The 22,597-nt window shown below is 44.5% G+C and overlaps 1 protein-coding gene across 1 annotated transcript in view; it reads left to right on the top strand.

The window, feature by feature from the left end:
- Positions 1 to 597: 597 nt before the first annotated feature.
- The window catches only part of SMURF2 (SMAD specific E3 ubiquitin protein ligase 2), a 316,698-nt gene continuing 294,698 nt past the window's right edge, over positions 598 to 22,597 (top strand). Inside the window, exon 1 of the mRNA XM_029600765.1 lies at positions 598 to 1,006. Coding sequence (XP_029456625.1) covers positions 955 to 1,006 — 52 coding nt within the window. The 5' untranslated portion in view covers positions 598 to 954. The remainder of the gene's footprint in view (positions 1,007 to 22,597) is intronic.

Raw genomic sequence — 22,597 nt, 5'->3', positions numbered from 1 at the left:
AAGTAGGTCCAGTAAAAGGGATCACAACCTGCAATTAAATAAAAAGGAAGAGATTTGCACTATCCTCGGTGCTGCCTTGCAGTGATAGCCACTCGCACTGCTCTCTGCCTGGCACTGACAGGGGCACTGAAAGCTGCTGAGCTCTGCCCTGCCACGACAGGAAACGCCACCAGACTTTCAGTGCTGTCCTGCAATGGACACAGGCACTGTCCCTTGTATATTGGTGCTGTCCTGCAGTAGTACTGCTACCTGCATCTTGATGATGTGACACTGGCGTCTGGGTGCTGCCATGCGGGGACACCACTGACACCAGCTCCTGCCTTGTGGCGCTGTCCTGCACTGACTCTGGCACCAATACTTGCCTGCTGATGCTGCCCTGCAGTGACACTGGCCCTAAAGCTTACTAGCCCCACGGTCACACAAGCATTGCCAACTGCCCTGCACAGTCCCCGTCTGTCAGAGCCGCCCTAGAGGCACACTGCCCCTCCCCTCCCCCCCTCTCGGCGCCGCCTTACAGTCGCACTGCCCCTCCCCCCCCCCCAGCACTGCCCCTGCCCACCTCTCTCGGCGCCGCACTGCCCCCGTTCCCCTCCCCCGCCGGCCGGGATTCAGCCCAGTGATGTCACAGTGCGCTCTTTAGTAACCGCCTCCCGCCCTCCTCTCCCTCCCCCGGGCTCCCGAGAGCGGCGGCTGCTGCAGGAGCCAGCGATCCCCGCTCCCACAGCGATCCCCGCGGGCCGGGCAGGAGCAGCCGGAGGAGGAGGAGGCCGCCGCTGCTGCCGCGAGCGCGCCGGGCATGGCGGCGCGAGCCTGACGGACGGCAGGCGCGGGTTCCGGCCTCCCCCTCCCCCTCATGGCAGCGCTCCGCGGCACATCCGGGCCTCCGCCGCCGCCGCTCTGACTCCCCCCTCCGCGCCCGCCCGAGCCCTCCCGAGCCCCCGCGGCCGGCGGGACATGTCTAACCCGGGCGTGAGGAGGAACGGGCCCGTCAAGCTGCGCCTGACAGGTAAGGGAGCGCGCGCGCCCGCCCGGGGAGGGCCTGGAGACGGGTCAGCGAAACCGAAACCTCTGTGCCAGGCCGCGAGGGGGGGGGGGACCGGGCTTCTCCGCTTCTGTCCCCCCCTCCCCCTTTATTGTTCTTTCTGTGTTGCTCTTGTCCGTCCCCCCCGCTCACGCTGGGAAGGCATGCGGTTGCCGTTTGCTTTGTTCGCGCTTTATTGGTGCGGGTGACTCGCTCTGGCAAGCATCTGAGGTCGCCTCGGTGACTTTTTTTTTTTTTTGGCCGTGAAGTAGCGCGGCGGGGAAGTTGGTGGCCCCTTCTAGGTGGGCTTCAGTTGGCTCTGGACGCGCTTTGCTGCTCAGCACGGAGGTGGTACTACCCTGTGTGGGTGTCTGTGTCTGTACAATCGGAGAGAGACACACACATACACACACAGGTCCAGGCTGGCTTGCAAGACGAATTTGCTTCGCAGCTAGTTTCAGACGTACTCGCGATTATGAAATCTCAGTATGTCAGGAAAGAAACAGTTTTTGATTTACAGATGGCCGAGCACTTTCAGTCATCCAAATTATTTTGCAAGCAGGACTTTTATAACCTCTCTCTTCAGTTGTCTGCAGTAAAGATGCCCAGTCTCTCTTCGCCGCCCCCCCCCCCCCCCCCCCCCCCCCCCCCAAAGTTGGCTCCTCTGAAATTAGTTTTTTTGGCCATTGGACATAGTTAATTCTGCTTTTCTCTTCCAAGATCAACTTGAAACTTGTGGCCGGAGTCACCGGCTTGCAAAGCTCATTCCTGAGGATTTATTTTGCTTTATTTGATACTTTGTGTTTTGCGGTGTTGACACCGCCTCATCTTTCTCAGCAAATTTTTTTTTTATGGAGCCTTGCAGAAAGGAAAACATTTACTCAGTTATTCTTTTTAAATGCATACATAAAAGCTGAAGTGGTTTTGGCCAGAGAATCGTAACATTTGACTAAAGCTTGGCACAGTGAAAAGTACAGAGGGCTTGTTGAAAATGCAAGTTACAAGAGACTTTTAGCATATAATACTAATGTTCTAGTTTATAAAATAAACAATAAGTAGGCCGATATATTAAATAGGTGTTTTCAGTTTGATTTGTCTTTTCAAATATCACTTCAACCTACGGGATGCATGCTGGGGAGAGTGTGGGGACCTAGACACAGTTGGGCACGTCTGGATTTGGGTGCAGTAGTATTCCTTTTTGAAAGAGTTCAAAATATTATTTTTGATATCACCAAGTTTAAAGTTGACTTAAACCCTGTGATTTTGGTATTTAATACTGTCGTATTAAAATACCCTTGTTAGAGTGGTCAAGTTAATTGCTTATATACTCCTAGCTGCTAGAATGCAAAGTGGCAGCTTATTGGAAGAGGATGGAGGATCCTAGTTGATATCGCCTTTATAAGCAGCTATGGGGGTTTACCAAATGGAAAAAATAACTGTGATATGGAGGAATACATTTTCAGTCTTTACAGGGGTGTGGAAGCCTTTTGAGAAATGGAATATGATTAGTGGGGGAGGAGGATAGAAACATGAAGGTAGAAAAAGACCATATGGCCCATCTAGACTGCCCATCTGTCCAATTAATACTAGCTTTATAATTCCTGTCACTCCTAGAGATCTCCTGTATTTATCACATTTTTTAAATTCAGATACTGTTTTTGTCTTCACCACCTACACTGGGAGGCTGTTGCATGCATCCACTTATCTTGCCTTTCCTCTAGGGCGTTTAGATCTTTGTCTATCCCCATATGCTTTAGAATGAAGACCACTGACCATTTTAGTAGCCACCCTGTGGACTGACTCCATCCTGTTTATATCCTTTTGAAGGTGGGGTCTCCAGAATTGTACACAGTACAGTATTTTTCAGTTGACCATTCCTCTCCCCTATGCAGCCAAGAATCTTTCTGGCTTTTGCCATTGCTTTAACCTATTGTTTGTCCACCTTAAGGTAATCATATACAATTGCCCCCAGATTCCGCTCTTCCTTTGTGCTTAGAAGAATTTTACCTCCAGTACTATACCTCTCCCTTGGATTTTTGCAGCCTAAATGCATTACTCTGCATTTTTTAGCATTAAATCTTAGATGCCAAATCCTAGACCATTCCTCAAGCTTTGCTAGATCACTCCTCAATATTTCCAAACCACCCTGTTGCAGAATTTGTGATGACTGGAAAAAAGACAAACGTTTTTTGACAATCCTTCTGCTATGTTGCTCACAAAAATGTTGAAAAGAACAGGTCCAGGGACTGTTCCCTAAGGCATTCTCAGGCTGATACAGTACAGTGCGCTCCGGTGGAGCGCACTGTTAACGCGCGTCCAACCCCCTCAAACCTAATAGCGCCCGCAACATGCAAATGCATGTTGATGGCCCCATTAGGTATTCCTGCACGATTTAGAAAGCAAAATGTGCAGCCAAGCCGCACATTTTACTTTCAGAAATTAGCGCCTACCAAAAGGTAGGCATTAATTTCTCCGGGCACCGGGAAAGTGCACAGAAAAGCAGTAAAAACTACTTTTCTGTGCACCCTTCGACTTAATATCATGGCGATATTAAGTCGGAGGTCCTGAAAGTTAAAAAAAAAAAGTTAAAATAAATAAATAAAAGTTTGAAATCGGCCCGCGGCTCTCGGGTTGAAAACTGGACACTCAATTTTGCCGGCGTCCAGTTTCCGAACCCATGGCTGTTAGTAGGTTTGAGAACTGATGCTGGTAAAATTAAGCGTCGGCTGTCAAACCCGCTGACAGCCGCCGCTCCTGTCCAAAAAGAGGCGCTAGGGACGCGCTAGTGTCCCTAGCGCCTCTTTTTGCCGCGGGCCCTCATTTAAATACAGAATCGCGTGCACAGGAGAGCGGGCATTCGCCCGCTCTCCTGCAACTTCTACTGTATCGGCCCGTTTGTTAGGTACATGAATGCTACGCCCTGTAGGTGAGGTGCTGTTTTTATGATGGTGTACTAGCAAAAGCTTATCTGTTTTTTAAAATTTTATTTTGATAAGTGGCATCCATCCACAGAGGATCTTTCATGTGGTGGACACTAGGACTACCAAGAATTATGCTTTTAAAATGTTTTATTGCATACAGGTGTGATTGCTTTCTCATAACTGATCTATTAAATGCCATCATCAGCATATGTTAAAATTACATTTGTTGTGCACAGATGAAATTGAACTAGCGTATGAAACTTTATTGCCTACTTAATTGTTGTATATAGTTGGTGTTCAGTTTTCATTTATATTGCACCTTCATTTTACTGAGAGCTGCAGCAATAGGAGATTTTCACTTGGGATGGTTAATGAGTATATGTGAAATACTGAGAGATTTGTGGCTTGATGGATGATAATTTACATTTACATTGACTTGTGATGGAAATCACTATGCTTATACTTTAATGTTCAGGTTTTGAGCATAAAATTGAATTATAAGTTCCATAATTTTTTTAGTAACTATAAATCTCAACAATGTTCTTATTTGGCATTATGAAATCAGCTGTCTTTTTTTTTTTAGCTGAATTAGTTTTTTTTTTTTTGGGAGTAGGGTTAAGAGTTAAGATATATTCCTTATACTCAGACATAACAGCTGACCAGGTAGGACTTGTCTGCAAGTTTCAAATGTTTCATTAGCAAGCCACTTTTACCATAGAATTCAAAAAGTGCTTGTGGGTTGGTTTTTTTTTGTTTTTTTTTAACTAATACAAATATGCCAACCTATTTTTATTTAGCCTACTATGTGATAAAAGTTCAACACATGTATTGGAAAATAAACTACAGTGGTAAGATATATAGCATACTATAAGTGATGCAAATTTAAAGAGGTGGATTACAAGAACTGGTTTCAATTAGCAGATTTTCAGGACATAAACATTAAAAGTTTTCATGGGAAACATTGTTTTGACTGACTGGAAAAATGACAGGGTAGCCTTTGATCTATGTCCAGGAACTAGTCTGGAGCTAATGCCCAACTTCTCAGTCAATCTTCAGCAGCCAAATAAAATATTTAACCTATGCCTCAGTTCTCAGAGAAAGGTTGATTCTTTTTTTTTTCCCTTTAAGATGCAGTAGGTTCTGTGAACTTGTTGGCATACTTTACATGGGGGGGCTAATTTTGTAACATTGTGCATAAGTTACATATCGGTTTGCTGGCTAAGTTGCACCAGTTTTCAAAACTGGCTTATACACGCAACTTCTCTTTGAAAATTATCCCACCAAATCTACCTGCTGAAACATCTACATAAATTTCCCATGAAAATATATGCACATATTTTTGGATATTAAAAAAGTATGTAAACCCATCCCCCAACCCCACCACTGAAAATGACTCTGCTCAGTACTGGTAAACTTATGCCCTACCTGTGTATCAGGTGGGTGGTTTTTGTAAACAGCCATTTCTGAGTGTAAATTACTCTTAATGTTTAACAGTTAGTTAGATCTGGATTCCGATTACAACAAAAGGAAACGCATGGTAGCAATTTTGTTTTCAAAGGTCATAATGTCTCAGCAGAGATACTTTAAGGCTTACTGTTCATTTATCTATAACTTTAGTTTTTGTTCCGTACATGTGTTATAAGAATCAGCTTATACAGTAGTCCTTAACTTGATGTAAATGCCTTGTGTTTTTTAAGATGTATCTACATTTAATTTTTTTATTTTAAAGGTTCTGGAATTTTATTGGATGAACTTAAAAAGTGTACATTGTCACCAGATGTACACTTAAAAAGTGTACATTGTCACCTACTGAGTCTTCCTAGTTCTTCCTAGCTACTGTGGCACCAAAGACCCTATTGTATCTACTGTGGTTTTTTTTTTTTTCTCTCCCTGCCCTTTCTGCTTCCTCTGTTTCTATCCCAACAAGCATGCTCAAATTGGTTACCATTTTGGTTGCTGATAAATAAATAGTTCCTCAGCATCTCTCCTTCCAGTCTCATATCATGACCCTTTGTTCTTGAGTTGCTTTTTTTTTGGATATTGGTAACTTGCTAGTTCATTGAATGTTTCTCTTTTATCCCCCTTTTCTTTCCTTTTTTCTTTGGAGTACATTTTGAGTTCCTTAAGTAGGCTTATGTTGATGTACACTGTCATTTTAGCAGCCCTCTTCTGAGCTGCTTCTCTTCTTTGAAAGTATACATAGATATAGTAGTGCATTAGACTTTTGGGCCCAATGGATCCTCTAATTAGAAGTCTCTGCAGCAGTTGCAGACAGGTAGATATCATAGTAACATTGTAACAAGGGCAGAAAAAGACCAATGGTCCATCCAGTCTGCCCAGCAAGTTTCTTATTGTAGTAACTACCTCCCCTTGCAGGTTACCTCCAAGACTTGTGTTAAGGGTAGTAATATTAACAATAAAAACCAAGCCCTGTGAAAGCCATAACATAATTACTACTATCATATTTGACAGGGTGAGCAGCCTTCTTGATAATTCAGACAATGCTGCTTGAACTTGCTTTTGGACTTGGCTGTAGACTCAATCCTGTGCTCTTTCCCTAATGTCTGTGAATCAGTACCGTGGATCATAAAAGTCAGGGCCCAGTGTTGGGTGTTGTCTGAATTCCCCCCCCCCCCCCCCAAGTGAAAGTGGAGAGTGATGATGTAGTTGCATCAAAACCATGAAAGCGAATTGGTTAAGGATAGTAATCCCCGTGCCGTCTGTTAGGGGAAGTAGCAGCTGTTCCATGCAGGTTACTCCCATGCACCCTTTCCTTCATTTCCACTTCTTGCCTTTAGGGATCCACAATGTTTATCCCATGCCTGAAAAATAGCTATTTGCTTTGAAACTAATACAGAGGCACTTGAAAAATTACTATGGGCACCTGATCTGCTGCAATGCTGTGGCAGGGCCTAACTTGTACTTTGAGCTGGGTGGTAGAGGGGGAGGAAGATGTGGTCCAAGGGCACTGCTGTTTTTTCTACCATTATATTGCCTGCTGGCCCAGGCAGTCATTGGAAGGATTAACATTGAAATTAGGAGAGAGAGGGCAATTGGTAGGGCTGGTTCCTCCTCTAGATCCCCTTTCCATTCCAGAACCTTTTTGCCTGTCCTCCCCTCCCCTCCCCAACCAACTACAATCCTTTCCTGTCCTCCCCTCCCCACCCCAACCAACTACAATCCTTCCCTATCTATCCTTCCTATCCCTATGCCAGTCCCTTTTTCTCTTCACCTAGACTAATCACTAAGAACCCTTTACCCCCACCCAAAAATACTTGGAGCAAAATAAACTCCCCAGATGCACTAGAAGTCAGAAAATGACTTTACTGTACTTTTCTTTGCTAAAGTTCAACACAAATAATAAAGTATTTAACTTGAGAACTCTCTTGTTTTTTTAACATTTACATATTCCCATCCTTTTATTCCCCCCCATCCCCCACATACATCTCTTCTCTTTGACTGAGTTAACAAATCAGTATTCAAATGCTTTGAATGAAAGAGCACATGGATTAAAAAAAGTATTTCTTAAAATGACAGCAAATAAGAAATATGGCACTCGAACTGCATAATGATGTCCATTTATACAAATTTAGATGACAAATATTTTGATCAAATTTATGCTATCCTCATTAGTAATGAATAAAAGAACTCCTTGAACTATGTGGGAAGGATTCAGTATAATCTTCCCATATTTTGAAACATTGTCCTCTTTCCCCGTCTTCTAATATTTTTTGCTGTAAAGTATTCTCATTATCTCATTATCAAATGATACAAATTGCTCTATCGACAAGCAGGCATGAATCGGCCATAACATATGGTTGACATCCTCTGATGATGTCAACATGCACCTAGCTCAGTAAAGACTATGTTGAGCATGCATGGACGTTCCCATGCATAGACACTGCCTTGTGAGATATCTATCTATCTATCTATCTATCTATATATATATCTCAGTATATGGCTTTCTCCATTTTTCTTACCAAGAAGCTTGCGGTAAGCAGGTTCAAGGTTTGCATCTGCGATTCCTGGATAGCCTTCACAGATAAGCATTGTGTCTGCTATTGCTGCATGGGTCTGGATCATGACTCCTTCAGCTACTGCAGCTGAGGTCTAATGTAGCAATACAGTACCTGGAAGATGGAGGCCCTAAAGGATGGTGCTGGTGGGTAAGAGCCAAGGTCTCTGTGCAAGGGTGAACTGCGGAGCCCCTCTTTTTTTGAGGAGCGAAATGTCATCTGATTCTTGGCTCAAGCACGGGAAGCTGCTCTTCTCTGCCCCCATCCCCCCTTGTGGGTCCAGTCTCCAAATCCTCCTCAGGCCAGGGAAAAAGTGTGGCAAAGAGGTACCCAAATGGACTGGGGAAACCAGATTCGGGTCCAGCCCTCTCAGAATCAAAGTGAATGTCTGTGCAGGGCTCTACTGATGCAGGCCTGTCCTTGATGCCAAGGCAGGACATAGTCTCATTGGCATAGGATGCATTGTCTTTCATGGTGTACAAGATCCAGACCTAAAACTGACCATGGTGCCATCCATGTCATTGGTGCAGAGCTCGTATTCTATTTTTTTATTTAAGTGTTTTTATATACCGATAACCGTTTGCACATCGTATCGGTTTACATAGAACGTGTAATAATGATAGAGAAAATACATTGAACAATTTGGTTACATGGCAAGGACAGAAAAAGGTACATAATATTATATGCAGAGCAAAAATAACTGTTGATATAAGAACATAACTGTTGGCAGCGCCTTTGGCAGGTTGGAACAAAATGCTTTGGCACATACATCTTAAGAGTCCCACAGTAGACGTCATGGCGTGGAAGGCGTTATTGGTGCCATCCATGGAGAAAGATGCTAGCCAACAGAAGCTGTCAACACAGTTGGCCCAGAACACCTTGGCCCAGAACACCTTGGAGCCAGCTACTAAGTTACCAGGTTCATCTTCAGCTTTATTGTCAGCCCTGATTGATTGAATTGATCCGGGTGTCTGAAGATCTTTCTTCCAACTTAAGCAAGAGAGTCCCTCATTCATTGGGAGCCCAGCTATCAGAGCTATTGTAGATTTCTTTGCCTCCTTAATCCTTGGAGAGGGAGATTAGAACCTCTCCTGTCCAAGATAGAGGAAATATTTCCCACATAGTAGGGCTGTGCATACTTCTCTACAAGAGCGTCCAATGTTGGGAGTAATTCCTCACTATGAGGTGATGAAGTCTCCTCCTCCAAAGGGTTTCCTTTACAAATCGGAAGGGGAAGAAGTAGGTTCCATCCATTCTGTCTTCCTTATGGACATTTCCCCACTGGACTAATGAAGGTCTTCACTTTTAGTCATTGCCTTCATCATTAGTGTTCCTTTGTGGTCAGGAGATGAGGAGAATTTCATGGGGATCCCATCTGATCCCCTTCTGGACTTGACATAGCATATCTCTGCTACTCCAGATTTTTTGGTTAAAATGGTAAAATACTCTGTTCATCAATGTTAGAAAAGAAAAGAACCCAAGAACAGAAGTCTTCAGGTTCCTTCAACCCCCAGCAGACTCCATAACTATCCCAGTTAACAAACTCCTCTAGGACTTTCAGAGGAGGATGTGGCAGCAGATACCTATGTCATGTCTTTTGGTAGCCTGGAAACTGAACCTGAAGTATAGAGTTGAGGCCACCCTGGGATTTGGGGTAGTCCAGTTGCTGCACCACTCTACAGTAGTGGAATTGTAATTGCAGTGCACCAAGTGTGCTTGTGATCACTCTAAAACTCCCATGTTTCGCCCCCTCGCCCCGGGAGACTGTATTTGGGTTCCATGCCGAGTGCCCAGATTGTAGCTCACCAGTGGTGACGTATTTGCATGAATGTGTCCAGAAGCCAAAACTCTTGATGGAATCATTGGACCCAGAACAGGTAGACTTCTATTGATCAGTGGAAGACATGCAGGAATGTGAGAAGCTCCTTATCAGTTCCGTATGAAGATTTTGATACTGTAGCCAGGACTTTGGCTGCTTCCATAGAGGCTTGAAGGCTCACGTGGCTATAGGCAAATGGCCTCAGAGGATTGCACAATCATTTTTTGGATATACCTTATTTAGAGGATAGTTTGATGACAAGGTGAAGGAGAAGATAGCTCTGATTAAGGAGCATCAATCCACATAGTTAGCTGCAGTGGGACCAGGCAACCTTTCAAACTTCAGGTCTTGTGTAACCCTGTCACTTGATTGGCTGCATTATTCTTTGTATTTCTTCTGGTGTTGAAGTGCAAGTGTGTGTGTATATGTTGGCTGTATTTTAGTTTTTTATATTTATATAAATGTGAGTCATAGCATTCACAGGAAATAACATAAAAGCCATAACAAGATAAAGGCAAATATAAAATAATACAATAAACCATAGCATTCCTTATTATTAAGCAATTGTGAACTCATATTTAGTTTGTCCTCTCTCTCTATATCTATCTATCTATATATGACATATTTATGACATATAAGTAATGCAAGCATTATGACATATAAGACAAGACATCCAGTCATCCATTCACATTTATCCCAAAAAGGGAACTATGATTCCACTCACCTAGTATAAAATCCCAAAGATCTTAAAATGAGTTTTCTGGGGAGTTGGTAACAGTTCAGAACACATGGTCCAGGCCTTCATGTAATCTTTGGACATAGACATACACATATATAATGCATCTAATCATTTAATATACATCCAAACTGACGTAAGAGTAATCCAATATGAAAAAGGTGGAGGCTGTGTTTTGGTTTTTATGTACCCCCCACTCTGAACATTGGATAGGGGTGGAATAAATCTTTTTAAATAAACTGGCTGCTGTCCATATTTTTTTTACAAGTGGACATTCTTTCAAAGATTTCTTTCTGCTTTTTTCAGTGTCCTCAAACTCTTCCTCCTATTTTTTTTATTTTTTTTTTTTTAGCAGTTTCCTGCATGAGATCGGTAGAGAGGACACCAACCCAAAGCTAAGCATTAAAAATAGCCTAAGCCAGGCATTGGTAACACTGAAACTTGCCTCCTTCAGGTGAGATGAAGGGTTAAGGCCTTCCCCTTGGAATGCCTCCGATGACCAAGGACCGGTGGCTCCTGAAAATTGTGAATTATGCCTACCGCTTACACTTCTCTCCTCCTCTGACCCAATGGATTTCAGAGTTCAACTTTGACCTTTCTCATTCTGCCCAGCTGCATCTCTAAATGGACCAACTTCTCCAGCGGAAGGAGGCTGAACCTGTCTACAGGACTGTGGACCAAGGGTTCTATTCTTGGTATTTCCTAATTCTGAGAAGTTAGAGAGATTGAGACTTATTGAGAAGACTGTTCAAGATTAACTCCCACCAGACAATTTTCCCTTTCATTTAACCAAAGGATTGGATGTGTTCCCTGGATTTGAAATGCTTATATGTTCCCATTCATCCTGCCCATCAGAAGTTCCTTGGGTTCGTGATGAAGGATGTTCACTATCAATGTAAAGTGCGGTTGTGGCAGCACAGCTTCATGAATAGGGAGTTCCATATTCTCATACCTACATGATTGGTTAGTGAAGTCTGCCTTCATCAGAAGTTCTGGCGACCCTCAAAGTCTCTCTGTCAAATTTGCCAAGTAAAACCTGCTTCCAGCTCAAAGAATTAAATTCATAAGAGTCTGGATAAACTCTCTTCAGGAAAAGGTGTTTCTCTGTCAAGAGAGTTGCATTGCAGATAGGTCTAGTAAGAACCTTCAACAGGACTGAGCTTCAGTAAGGTCAGTCTTGGACATATGGCGGTTGCATTACATATGGTTCCCCTGACTTGAAGGCACTTTGGGGGCCTTCAGTGGAATCTATAAGGCCAAAGTGATCAGATCTATCAATGGTTATCAACCAAATCTCCATAGAAACATAGAGCATGATGGCAGAAAAAGACTGTATGGCCCATCCAGTCTGCCCATCTGTCCAATTAATTTATCATTATAATTCTCATTATTTCCTTAGAGATCCCCTATAATTATCCCATGCTTTCTTCAATCAAGATATTGTTTTTGTCTCCACCACTTGCACTGGAAGGCTGTTTTACATATCCAACACTCTCTGTAAAGAAATATTTTCTAAGATTACTCCTGAGTCTATCCCTTTCAACCTTATCTCATGACCTCTTTCCATTGAAAAAGGCTCACCTCCTGTGCATGGAAATCTTTGATATCTGAATTTCTCTATCATATCTCTGCTATCTTGTTTTTCCTCTAGGGTATACATGTTTAGATCTTTGACTATCCCCATATGCTTTAGAACAAAGACCAGTGACCATTTTAGTAGGCACCTGTTTATATCCTGTTCTCCAGAATTCCAAATAAGGTCTCACCAGGAACCTATACAGGGGCAATGATTTATAGGATGAGAGCGTATCCTTTCAGTGGTGGATGAATCTGGAAGTTCTAAAGGTGGGTCTTGCTACGAATCCCACTGCATCAAATGAAAGCCTTCTGGGAACAGGAAAATACCTAAAGTATCTGGATGTAATCTACTTGAAAGTAGCTGATCAGTCATAAAAGGCATCATATAAATAAACAATTAAAGTCCTTTGGGATAAGGTGTGGTTATAGAAACAGGCTGAGAACCAGGTGACAGAGAAAGCAGAGTTCAAATCCCATTGCCTCTCTTTGTGATCTTCAGCAAGTGACTTCATCCTCCATTTGTCTCAAGTACAAACTTAGGGAACTCATTTACTAAGGCTTTTCTCCCATTCTGTGTCTGTGGGGAAAAATGCTTAGTAAATGAGGTCCTTAGATTGTAAGTCTTCCAGGGACATGAAAATACCTATTGTACCTGCATGTAACTATCCTTGAGCTACTACTGAAAAGGCATGAGCTAAATCTAAATAAATAGTGCCAGTCTGGCCATGGCAAGTGTGGTATCCATATGTCATCTGTCTATCAAGTCGCTCTGTTTCCATTGGCATCTCCAAAACTCATTACATAGGAGGATGGCATGTTCTACCATCTGATTCTGTCATTACTGGTCCTCACTGCTTGGATTATGAACATGAAGTAGTCTTCTCCTTATGTCTACCAAAGGAGTGGAGGATGTTGCAGTTTTCACTAGGAAACCTTCAACCAGAAGATCCTATAGTTTCAAATGGAAGAGGTTTTAGACTTTTTGGTATAGGATCCAGCTAGCTGGTCCTTTCTCCTGTGGCATGAAGAACATGCCTCTCGTCCTCGGCACCAGTCAAAGTTCAGTATTTGAACTCTGGCTTCTATAGTTCTCAGCCCACTGCACTAACCACTAGGCTACTCCATGTCCAAAAACTTTGATTAGTAAATCTTTAGGGGTAGATTTTCAAAGGGTTACGCGCGTAACCCCCGAAAACCTACCCCCAACCCCCCCCCCGCGCGTGCCGAGCCTATCTTGCATAGGCTGCCGGCACGTGCGTCCCAGGGCTTTCCGCGCACCAAGTCCTGGGGCGGGGAGGTGTCGCGGCGGCGTGTCATCGAGGGCATTCCGGGGGCATGGCCGCAACCTCCGGACCAGCCCCCGGACCCGGCTATGGCGCGCCGGCAGCCAGCCCGGCGCACGCAAGTTACGCCTGCCTTGGGCAGGCGTAACTTGTGCAACAAAGGTAGGGGGGGGGTTTTGGATAGGGCCGGGGGGGGTGGGTTAGGGAGGAGAAGGTGCGGGGGGGGGGGGGGAATGGAAGAAAAGTTCCCTCTGAGGCCACTCCGATTTCAGAGTGGCCTCGGAGGGAACGGAGGCAGGCTGCGCGGCTCGGCGCGTGCAGGCTGCCGATTTGGGCAGCCTTGCGCGTGCCGACCCCAGATTTTAACAGATACGCGTGGCTATGCTCGTGTCTATTGAAATCCGGTGTACTTTTGTTTGCGCCTGGTGCGCGAACAAAAGTACACGCGCACGTAGTTTTATAAAATGTACCCCTTAGTGCCTTGGGATTTCAGTGTAGTTGTAGCTCAACTGATGCATACTACTTTCAAACCTCTTGAGTTGGTGATCTTGAAGTTCTCACCTGGAACCGTTTCTCATGCCTTCACGTCAGTGTGAATAGTAAGTGAACTACAGGCAGTGGTTTCATTTTCCCTTTTTTCATAATAGGGTGGCTGTACGAACTTGCCCCAAGTTTCTTTCAAGTGTGGTGACTGCGTTTCACATTAATCAAGCTATTGTGCTACCTTCCTTCTTTCAAGACCACGTGTTCACAAAGGAGAATGAACGCTTCACTCCTTGGGCTTAAAAGAGAAACCTGGTATATTACCTAAAAGGACTTCTGAACTATTTGTGTCCTTTGATCCCGATAGATTGGGGAAAGCAGTTGCCAAATTCTGTCCAGTTGGTTAGCGGACTGTATAAAACACTGTTACTTGCTGGCAAGATTACAATTTTAGATTCTATCAAGGCTCAAGTGGCAGTCATGGCAACTTCAGTGGTTCATCTCAGGGCCGCTTCTAATGGAGACATTTTGCAAAGCTGCTACGTAGCCATTTTTTCATACATTCATGTCCTACTGTATGGACAATATGTCCTGAGAAGACGGTAACTTTGGGCAAGCAATTCTGCACAGCCTGTTTGTTGCGCACGTGGACCCTTGGACCAGGGAGAGTTGATGCTAACTGTGGGAAGGAGCCCCACAGGTCCCTACTAGGCGAGGCTGGAGACAGGCAGAGACCCCTCTGGAGCTTCACCAATACCAGCCCATGTTCCCCTCAGATTGAGCCCTTGGGTACCGGGGCTGGCTGGACTTATGTGGGGTCGCTGATGATGGAGGCAGGCGGCATATCTCGTGGTCAGATTCCAGACAAGGATCAGAGGCAGGTGGCATATCTCATGGTCAGTGTCCGGTCCGGGGTCAAAGCCAAGGAGATCCAAGAAGCAAGGAGGGAACTCAAGAAGCAGCCCACAGCTCACCAGAAGCAAGGAGACCTGTTGCCAAAGCATTTGCTGTCAGCAGGGTGCAGCCTTATATAAGGCTGAGGGGCTGATGTCGTCAAGGAGGACTGGCAGCATTTTCCCTCTGCGGGCCCTTTAAGAGTCAGAAGAAGGAGCGTATGCCTAGGGGGAAGTCCTGTGTGAGAGGAAGTTGGTGGCGTCCTGGCTGCAGATGAGGCAGGGGAGAGACGCTTGCAGCACCGGGATGGAGGGGCTTGTGTCGGCAGCGGCTCCCTATGCTGCCAGGGAGCCCGGAACTGCTCCTGCTGTGGCATGGCGGCAAAAGGTGAGTGAAGCCAGTCACGGGGCTCCGTAACCGGCAAACGTAATACTGTTAGTAGTCCACTCTCCACTTGGTGGGACAAGGTTGTCATTTAGTAATTGCTCCACTATGCAACTCTCAGCTTGAGACTCCTTACGCCTAATGGCTAATTCATGTCTCCTTGATGAACAAAGGAAGTTTGCTTATAGGTAAATATGATTCTCCTTAGACAGTAGGATAAATTAGCCATAATGTACGGGTGGCATCATCTGACGGTGCCACCATGAACCCAAGACTTTACTGAGCATTTGTGGAGTTCCTGCATGCACACATTACCTGTGCCTCTCTGTCTCTTCCAGAGCTTAGCTGTAGTGATGTAGTCCTCTTGCCAGGGAGGCAGATGCCATATTAAGTATGGCTATTTGCTGTCTGTGAAGTACCCCATTTACAGGTAAGCAAACTTGATTTCTCTAATGTGTCAAAGAAGGTGAATCTTCAGATACCTAACATGCTAAAACTGTCTTTTTAGCAATTGGGAAGATTTTCCTTAACAGATCTCAGTCTAATCACATCCTCAAACAGGCACAATTGTTTGGAAGGCCTAATATGAAATTTGATTAATTGTGACAGATGCATGGTTATTTTCTCCCAAAATACTCAGTCAGAAAGAGCGTGAATCAAGCTCCCCAGTCCTGATTTATACTTAATGCACGTGCCTATACATTATTTACAATTCTAACTTTGACCACTTTACACTATTGCTTATATAGATTGCAGATATTTGTATTGCATTTCTCTTAATGTCACATTTTCAGAGATTTTGATATAAGTAAAGCATTGGTCAAATTGTAACTTCACTGTCTATGGGAAAATGACTTTTTATAAAGTAAAATAGTCTTCACATTATTTGATTTACAAATTTATACAAACTTGCTGCAGATTTTTGGAAACCTTGCCATAGAATTTTCTAACTCTTGCTATGGAATGTACCCCTGAGGTGCTGTAAGAAACTGGGAGTTGTGCCTAAGAAGCCTGAATCTAATGACTTTTGTATGTATAACTTCTTTCGGTTTGTCCTTTACATTGTCAGTCTTCAAAGAATCTTGTCTTGCCTGGAGAGAAATATGGCAACAAAGATTTTTATCCTTTCCTTGCGACAAATTAATTACATCAATAAAAGAAACAAGTTAAGTATGACTGTCTTGTCACTTCAGAAGCTTCTAGAATTTTTTTTTTTTTTAATGAAAACATACGTGTTTGTAGAAGGTTTTGGGTGGGTTAATATATGTTTAACAGAAAGCTGTCTGGGTTAGACTTGTGGTTTTTGTCCCTATTTTGGCTACACGCCCTAAGTCGGTGTGTGTGTCTGATAGCTGAGCTGGCTTTCTTGAGCTAGATACAAGTTTTGCCAAGTATAGATACACTGTAGATATATTTCCGGTCTGTGGTTGTTTCCATTTTTTTGTTTAGAATGTTGGTCTTCAAAGACATACAATCACAAGAAACTAAACAAGCACACTTTTTTTTTTATTTTTGGCTAAAATTCTCTCTTCCTCTTAAACACAAATTTTGTATTAGGAGTGGAATTGTGTGATGGTACATATAATGCTGAATTTTCACTCATAAATTCAGTGTGATCTTTTGGTTTGACTGTTCAGTAAACAGGCAAGGCTTGACTCAACGCATGGCTTTCCAAACCTGCCCTGGCGACCCCCCCCCCCCCCCAAACAGCCCACTGGGTTTTTAGGATATGCACGAGTTAAATTTGCATATGTTGGCTCTCTAGTGTATGCAAATTTATCTTGTGGATTTCCTGAAAACCTGACGTGCTATGGTGGTTGCCAGGACATGTTTGGGAATCCCTGAGACTATCGTATAATAGCATCATCTCCATGCAGACATGTTAAAATTAAGAGCTTTGAGCATAGAAATCAATTGTGTTGGCTGTGTATTGAATCTGTCTAATAAACATGTTTGGTAGCCAGCTCCATGGCAGTGCTGTGTGCTGCCTTGTGGCAGATCCCTGGTTTGATTCCAGGATATGACTACCTGGACCCCAGATCGGTGGCAGAGGATGCTGCAGAGTTGGGATTTTTTGCAGCCCCTTAGGGATGGAGAGGTAGTTGTAGTGGTCATGGCTGGATTTAGAACCAGTGCTGCAGGAATCCGGAAGGATTCTCTGGTGCACGTCTTCCCAGCCTCTGGATTGTTGCTGCATTGACCAAATAGGAACAGTGGGAGGGTGGTATTTATGATCGAAGGGCCCATGGTGTTGGAATCTTTAGCAATGATTTTGATTGTTAGAAGAGTAAGGAGGAACTACCAGGCCAAAATAAATGTTTGGTAGAGTAATGCACGGGTGATCTAGAAGATTTCACGAGCTTCACTGACCCCCAGTTTAGAAATAGGGAGTTTGGTGCATTGCAAAAGTAATGTTCATCCTATGATACCTGCCAGGTCTTTTTAAAAATGTGTGCCAAGTGTCTTGCTTTTCTTCTTGGTTTCCACATTTTCACCCATATGGAGATTTGGACTTTTCTGCTGCAGTGAAAGTTGTCAGTGATAGCTAGTTTTGGCAATCTGTTCTTTTGCATATATCAACCTCTCCTACATGACAGCTGAAACTCACATTAGCAACAGAAGTTATTGTTTTGCACAATGACTTGTAAATTTGGAACAGCAGGGAAAATGTAAAAGTGAAATCTCTCTACACTGTTGACTGATGTCGCAGTTTTAAACAAGTGTAATTTTCTTTAAATAGTTGCCATAATGAATATGCTTTAAGAGTTTTTGTAATGTTCAATGAAGACTAAAATGGCTCATATAGTTTTGTGGAACTGGATTATGATCTGGATTATATTGAGGACTCCTTTTGTTAGATAAAACATTTGGACTATAGTTTCACAGTCCCCCATAGTATACTGGTGGTAAGCTTTTGAGAGAAGATTTTACACAAAGTATTGTCAAAGGAATTTTTTAAAATATTTTTTTTGTGTGCAGCGGGGGAAGGGCATCTGCAGTTTCCTCTTGCTGCTTTTTGGGCTTTTAGTCAGTTGGAACCTGGATTGGTTAAGGCACCATGAGTTTTCATTAACAGCTAGCTAGGGATTTTTCCTCCTATTTTATAGCCTTTCCCAGAGATTTCATCTCAGTAACAGTCCTTAGCTGTGGGTCATGCACCAGGCCTCCTTCTTGAGCCTGGCAGTGATGGTCTCTAAATCTGGCCCCTAGCTATCACTGATGACTGGGACTCCTCCCTACCCTACCTGCAGGCGCTGTGAATGCTGACTTAACCAGCTCAGGGGGAGAGAGAGCAGACGGGCACTGAAGCGAGATCCTACGCATTGCAGTGAGCCAGTGATAGAAAAAAATTGCTGTGAATGTAATAAAGGAGCTGACCTCATCCCAGATAAAGGGGACGGCCACAACTATGGAGGTGCTTCACCTCCGGGGAGAGGTATAGAGGCTGATGGGTGGGCCATTGAGCTCACTTTAAGTTAGGTGCCATCCTCCCATCAGCCTCTTCTTTCGGCAGTTTTTCTGCGGGTAAGGTTGCATGTCCTGCTCTCCTGCCAGCCTACCTTGCTAATCTCTACTTCTGCCGAGCAAGGCCATGGTTCCAGCATGGGTGCGGCTTCACTCTAGGTACATGGTGCTAGAGGCTAGTGCTCGCTGTGAGTAGAATAGAGCAGCAAGTTCCGTGGGTGACGGCATGTCTGACCACGAGGCATAAGATCCAATGGGGCCTGGTGGTCTGTAGCTATCCTGGTGCCAGAGTGCTCCCTTGAAGCAGGAGCATGGCTGCTGCGGTGGTGTCCCTACACGCACATGGCCTAGCTGGCTCGTGGCATGAGCAGCCTCTGCCTCTTTTCTCCTCATATGCTGCTGGGCAGGAGCAAGGGAGCTCCCTCCCCAGCAAGAGCATCAAAGTGTGCGGGTCTGAGCTCCCTGAGCGGCTTCTACAGGGAACGAGGGGCAGGAAGTCAGCTGAGAAGGAATCTTGTGGCTTGCGGCAGCCATGTGGAGCCACTCGTCTTTAGATGCTGACATATAGGCGGCAGGTCAGCTAAGTCAGTTCTGGTTTTTTTGGTTTTTTTTCGGGGAGTTAAAACCTAGCTGCCCTGCTCACATGTTATGCTGACAAGGCTGGCACAAACTGGAAGTGGACAAAACTCGTACCAATAGGACCGCTCCTGAACAGAAAACCATGGCTCGGCACCACAGACTCTGAACAAGCTGTACTACCATGTGGCTGTGCATGACCGTAGACCACTGGGTGACATGCATTTAGGCTGCAAAACCAAGGGAGAGGTACAGTATCGGGTTATAGCAGCTGGCTGGTGTTGCAGTGGGCTGAGAGCCTTCTTTATAATGACAGTGCTTTGGGTTAAAATCCTTCCTTTTAAAAGGATATGTTTTTTGTTTTTCTAAGCACAAAAAAGAAAAATGGGATTTACGGGGTGATGTATCTGATGAAAGTTGCAGCAGTGGGGGATGTCTGGACCACATCGTGAGATGGGGACCAGGTCTTAGGATGCAGGGTGGTGCTCCTTGATAGATATGCACTTGGCACCATGGTTGAGGTAGCCATAGGAGGCAAATAAGTAGCTGACAACCTTGGCGACTCTCTTGAGACACAGGGCTTCATCCTTCAACCTGGATATGAGAACAACAATGTCTTGAACTCTCGGGCTCTCATCCTCAGCCATGTCCTGGCCAGTGGCTAAAGGCCCTCTATGGAACAGCTATGCCTCTGCGGGTGTAAGGACACTGAAAGAGGGTGGGCCCTGCATTGATCAAGGGGGTGTGGTGGCATGTTTCCCTTTGGAAGGGTTGGTTCCCTCACTCGGGTGGCCCTAATCAGGCTAATGTTACCAGGTCAGTTGGCGTGCTAGGTCATCGGCACAAGCTTGGCTAGCGGCTTACCCAAAAAGAATTAAATAATATTTTGAGCAGTGCTTGCAGCCAATCAGGGGTATGTGGCAAGGACTACACCCTGGAATCTTGCTGTGGAAAAGGGATAGAGGAGGTGCATACTCAGCCTCCACATACCCCTTCTTATTTATTGTGTCGAGGGCTTCACTAATTCCTGGGCACCACCAACCTGTACTGGGATGGGAAAGAGAGGGCTATCCCCCTGCTACAGAGTGGTATTTATTGTATTATTTATTTATTAACATTTGATATTCCACCTTTCCCAGTTTTGTTACAAAGCTGATTCTGCTAGAATGCCTCTGTTGTAAAGGATTAGCGGTCACTGCCAGGTATCATGGCATTCCTGCCAGAGCGCATCTTCTTCTTGCTAGCTGAGAGATGAGTGCCAGGGATAACACAGAATTTCATTTCCGCTGCATTCTGCCTGTTGAAACTAACAGCGCACAATGGGGAGCGGTTCAGGCCAAGTCAGAAGCATAGTGAGGAGATGTATCACCTCTTTATAATTACCTGGTGAGACCTCATTTGGCATGGATATGTCCCCAAAGGTCGCACTTTCAGATGTAAACAGACTGATGGTAGTCTGTGCAGAGCATGGCTACAAAAATGGCTGGGGCAGCTGCCAGCTTGGGAGCGGGACTTGGGGTGCCTGAAGGAGGTTGCAGTATTAAGAAGTACAAACTTCTTCGGTAGCTTCACTATAGCGGGTGTGCCATGAAAGTCGCCGCTGACCAATGTTCGGATACAGGTCTACACCAGGGCTTTGCAACGAGAGTCACCGGTGGTGGCTACATAAGCATATAGATTTTCTGTTCTGAGGTCACGTGTAATGGTTAATTGTCTTTTCCTAGTTTCAGCATGATCCCTGGCGTGTAGTAATTAATGGGCTGCACACAGGGCTCAGATATCTAGGCCCGAGTTGTGCGACACACATACAATATGCACAGCACTTCATCTTCTTTTGAGCTCCTTTCAGCTTCTGTCTTATACCCAGACTGAGAGAGAGAGGGACAGGGTGCAATGAATCTGGGATGCGACTCGCTTTGAGCTTTGGCAGCCATAGACAGCAGTCAAGGTGACTAACTGAATCAGCTGCCTGCACTACCATGACTCCTCCAGCTTCTCCTGCATGGATATATCATCTGTCTTTACATACAAGTCTGAAATTAAGACTACATACTTCTGGCATTGGCATGAAGGCATTTTTGTATTTCCTTTTATAAGCGTCCCCTGCCAGCTTATCAGATGATACAGGCAGTGTGGAGTTCAAACTTTCTGAAGGCCTGGTATTTAAGCAGTTGTGGTCAGTTTTTCTTACTTGCAGGCTTTATACTTAAATGCTCCTCATCCCTGTGCATGAAGGCGGCTCAGGTATGCCTGATCAAGCAAGCATGTACCTGGGCAGCAGAGGTTAGCAAACTCATTTTTTTACTTTCACATGAAAGCTAATAATGATAGACTTGTTGAACATTGACTGTTTCTTTGATTCGTAGCATTATTTGTCTTGGCTTTCTCAGATAATGATAGACTATCTTCGGCTTCTGTACCAGGGTATCCAGAGCCTACTCTGTACAGCAATTAGCATGTTGGTCTCGTAAGAAGGTCCTGAGGCAATCCTTTGGGTAGGCAGCAGTCAGCTTTATCACCCCCAGCACTTACATGACAGCTTTTCCCCAAGTGTCACCTCTCTTTCTATTCGCTAGCGGGTTAGGCACTTGTCACTTTTGCGGATTTTCCCCTGACTTGGTAGCACATGTGTCTTTCAGCCTCTGGCAGCAAGCACCTGTTTGGACCTAATGCAAGTCAGCTTTTTGGTTTGTAAGTTATGATATACAGGGCACTTGCTCTTCAGGTGCCTATAGAATTCTTGCTTGTAGTACCATGGAGTTGACCAGCTAGATTGATGCTTCCTCTTAAGCTGTTGCATTATACAGATATTTCTTAGATGAAGACAGTGAAGCACTAGCTTGTCAGGTGCTCCTGCAGATAGTATTCCACCTATTTTAAGACCAGTACATATAACATACTTCTGTAGATGTATTCTGGGACATCCCCCATCAGTAGTTGCCCTTCACATCATTTCCTCTTCCAGAAGCTGCTTTCCCAGCCAATGGCAGCTACATTTTCTAGGCATGATAGTTTTTTCATGTGTTCAATAAGGCAACATCATAGCTTACACAACCTAGTTGCTAACTTGTGGTTAATTTCCCATGTGGCAGGTGGATTCAAGAGTGATCTGTCTCTGGGACAGGTAGGCAAGCTTTAGAGGTCCCTGGTAAAGCAATGCTATAGTGGCTTGGGCTTGCTACCATCTCTGTTTCCAGCATGCATTATAATCTACCTGTGTAAGTTGATACAGCTCTAAGTTTTTGCAAGATTCTGTGGCTCTTACAGCCTCACGCAACAGAATTTATAATTCTTGATACTAGGCTCCAGTCTCACCCCTAAGAGATGAGGCAGACTTATTCTCCTGAATCATTTAAGCTAGGCATCTCATGCTTCATTGCTGAAATGGGTTTTTGTTCCTGATTCAGGCACCATAGGCCAG

Source organism: Rhinatrema bivittatum, chromosome 4, assembly GCF_901001135.1.
Source record: "Rhinatrema bivittatum chromosome 4, aRhiBiv1.1, whole genome shotgun sequence".
NCBI lineage: Eukaryota > Metazoa > Chordata > Amphibia > Gymnophiona > Rhinatrematidae > Rhinatrema > Rhinatrema bivittatum.
This window is presented reverse-complemented; position numbering and strand designations above follow the sequence as displayed.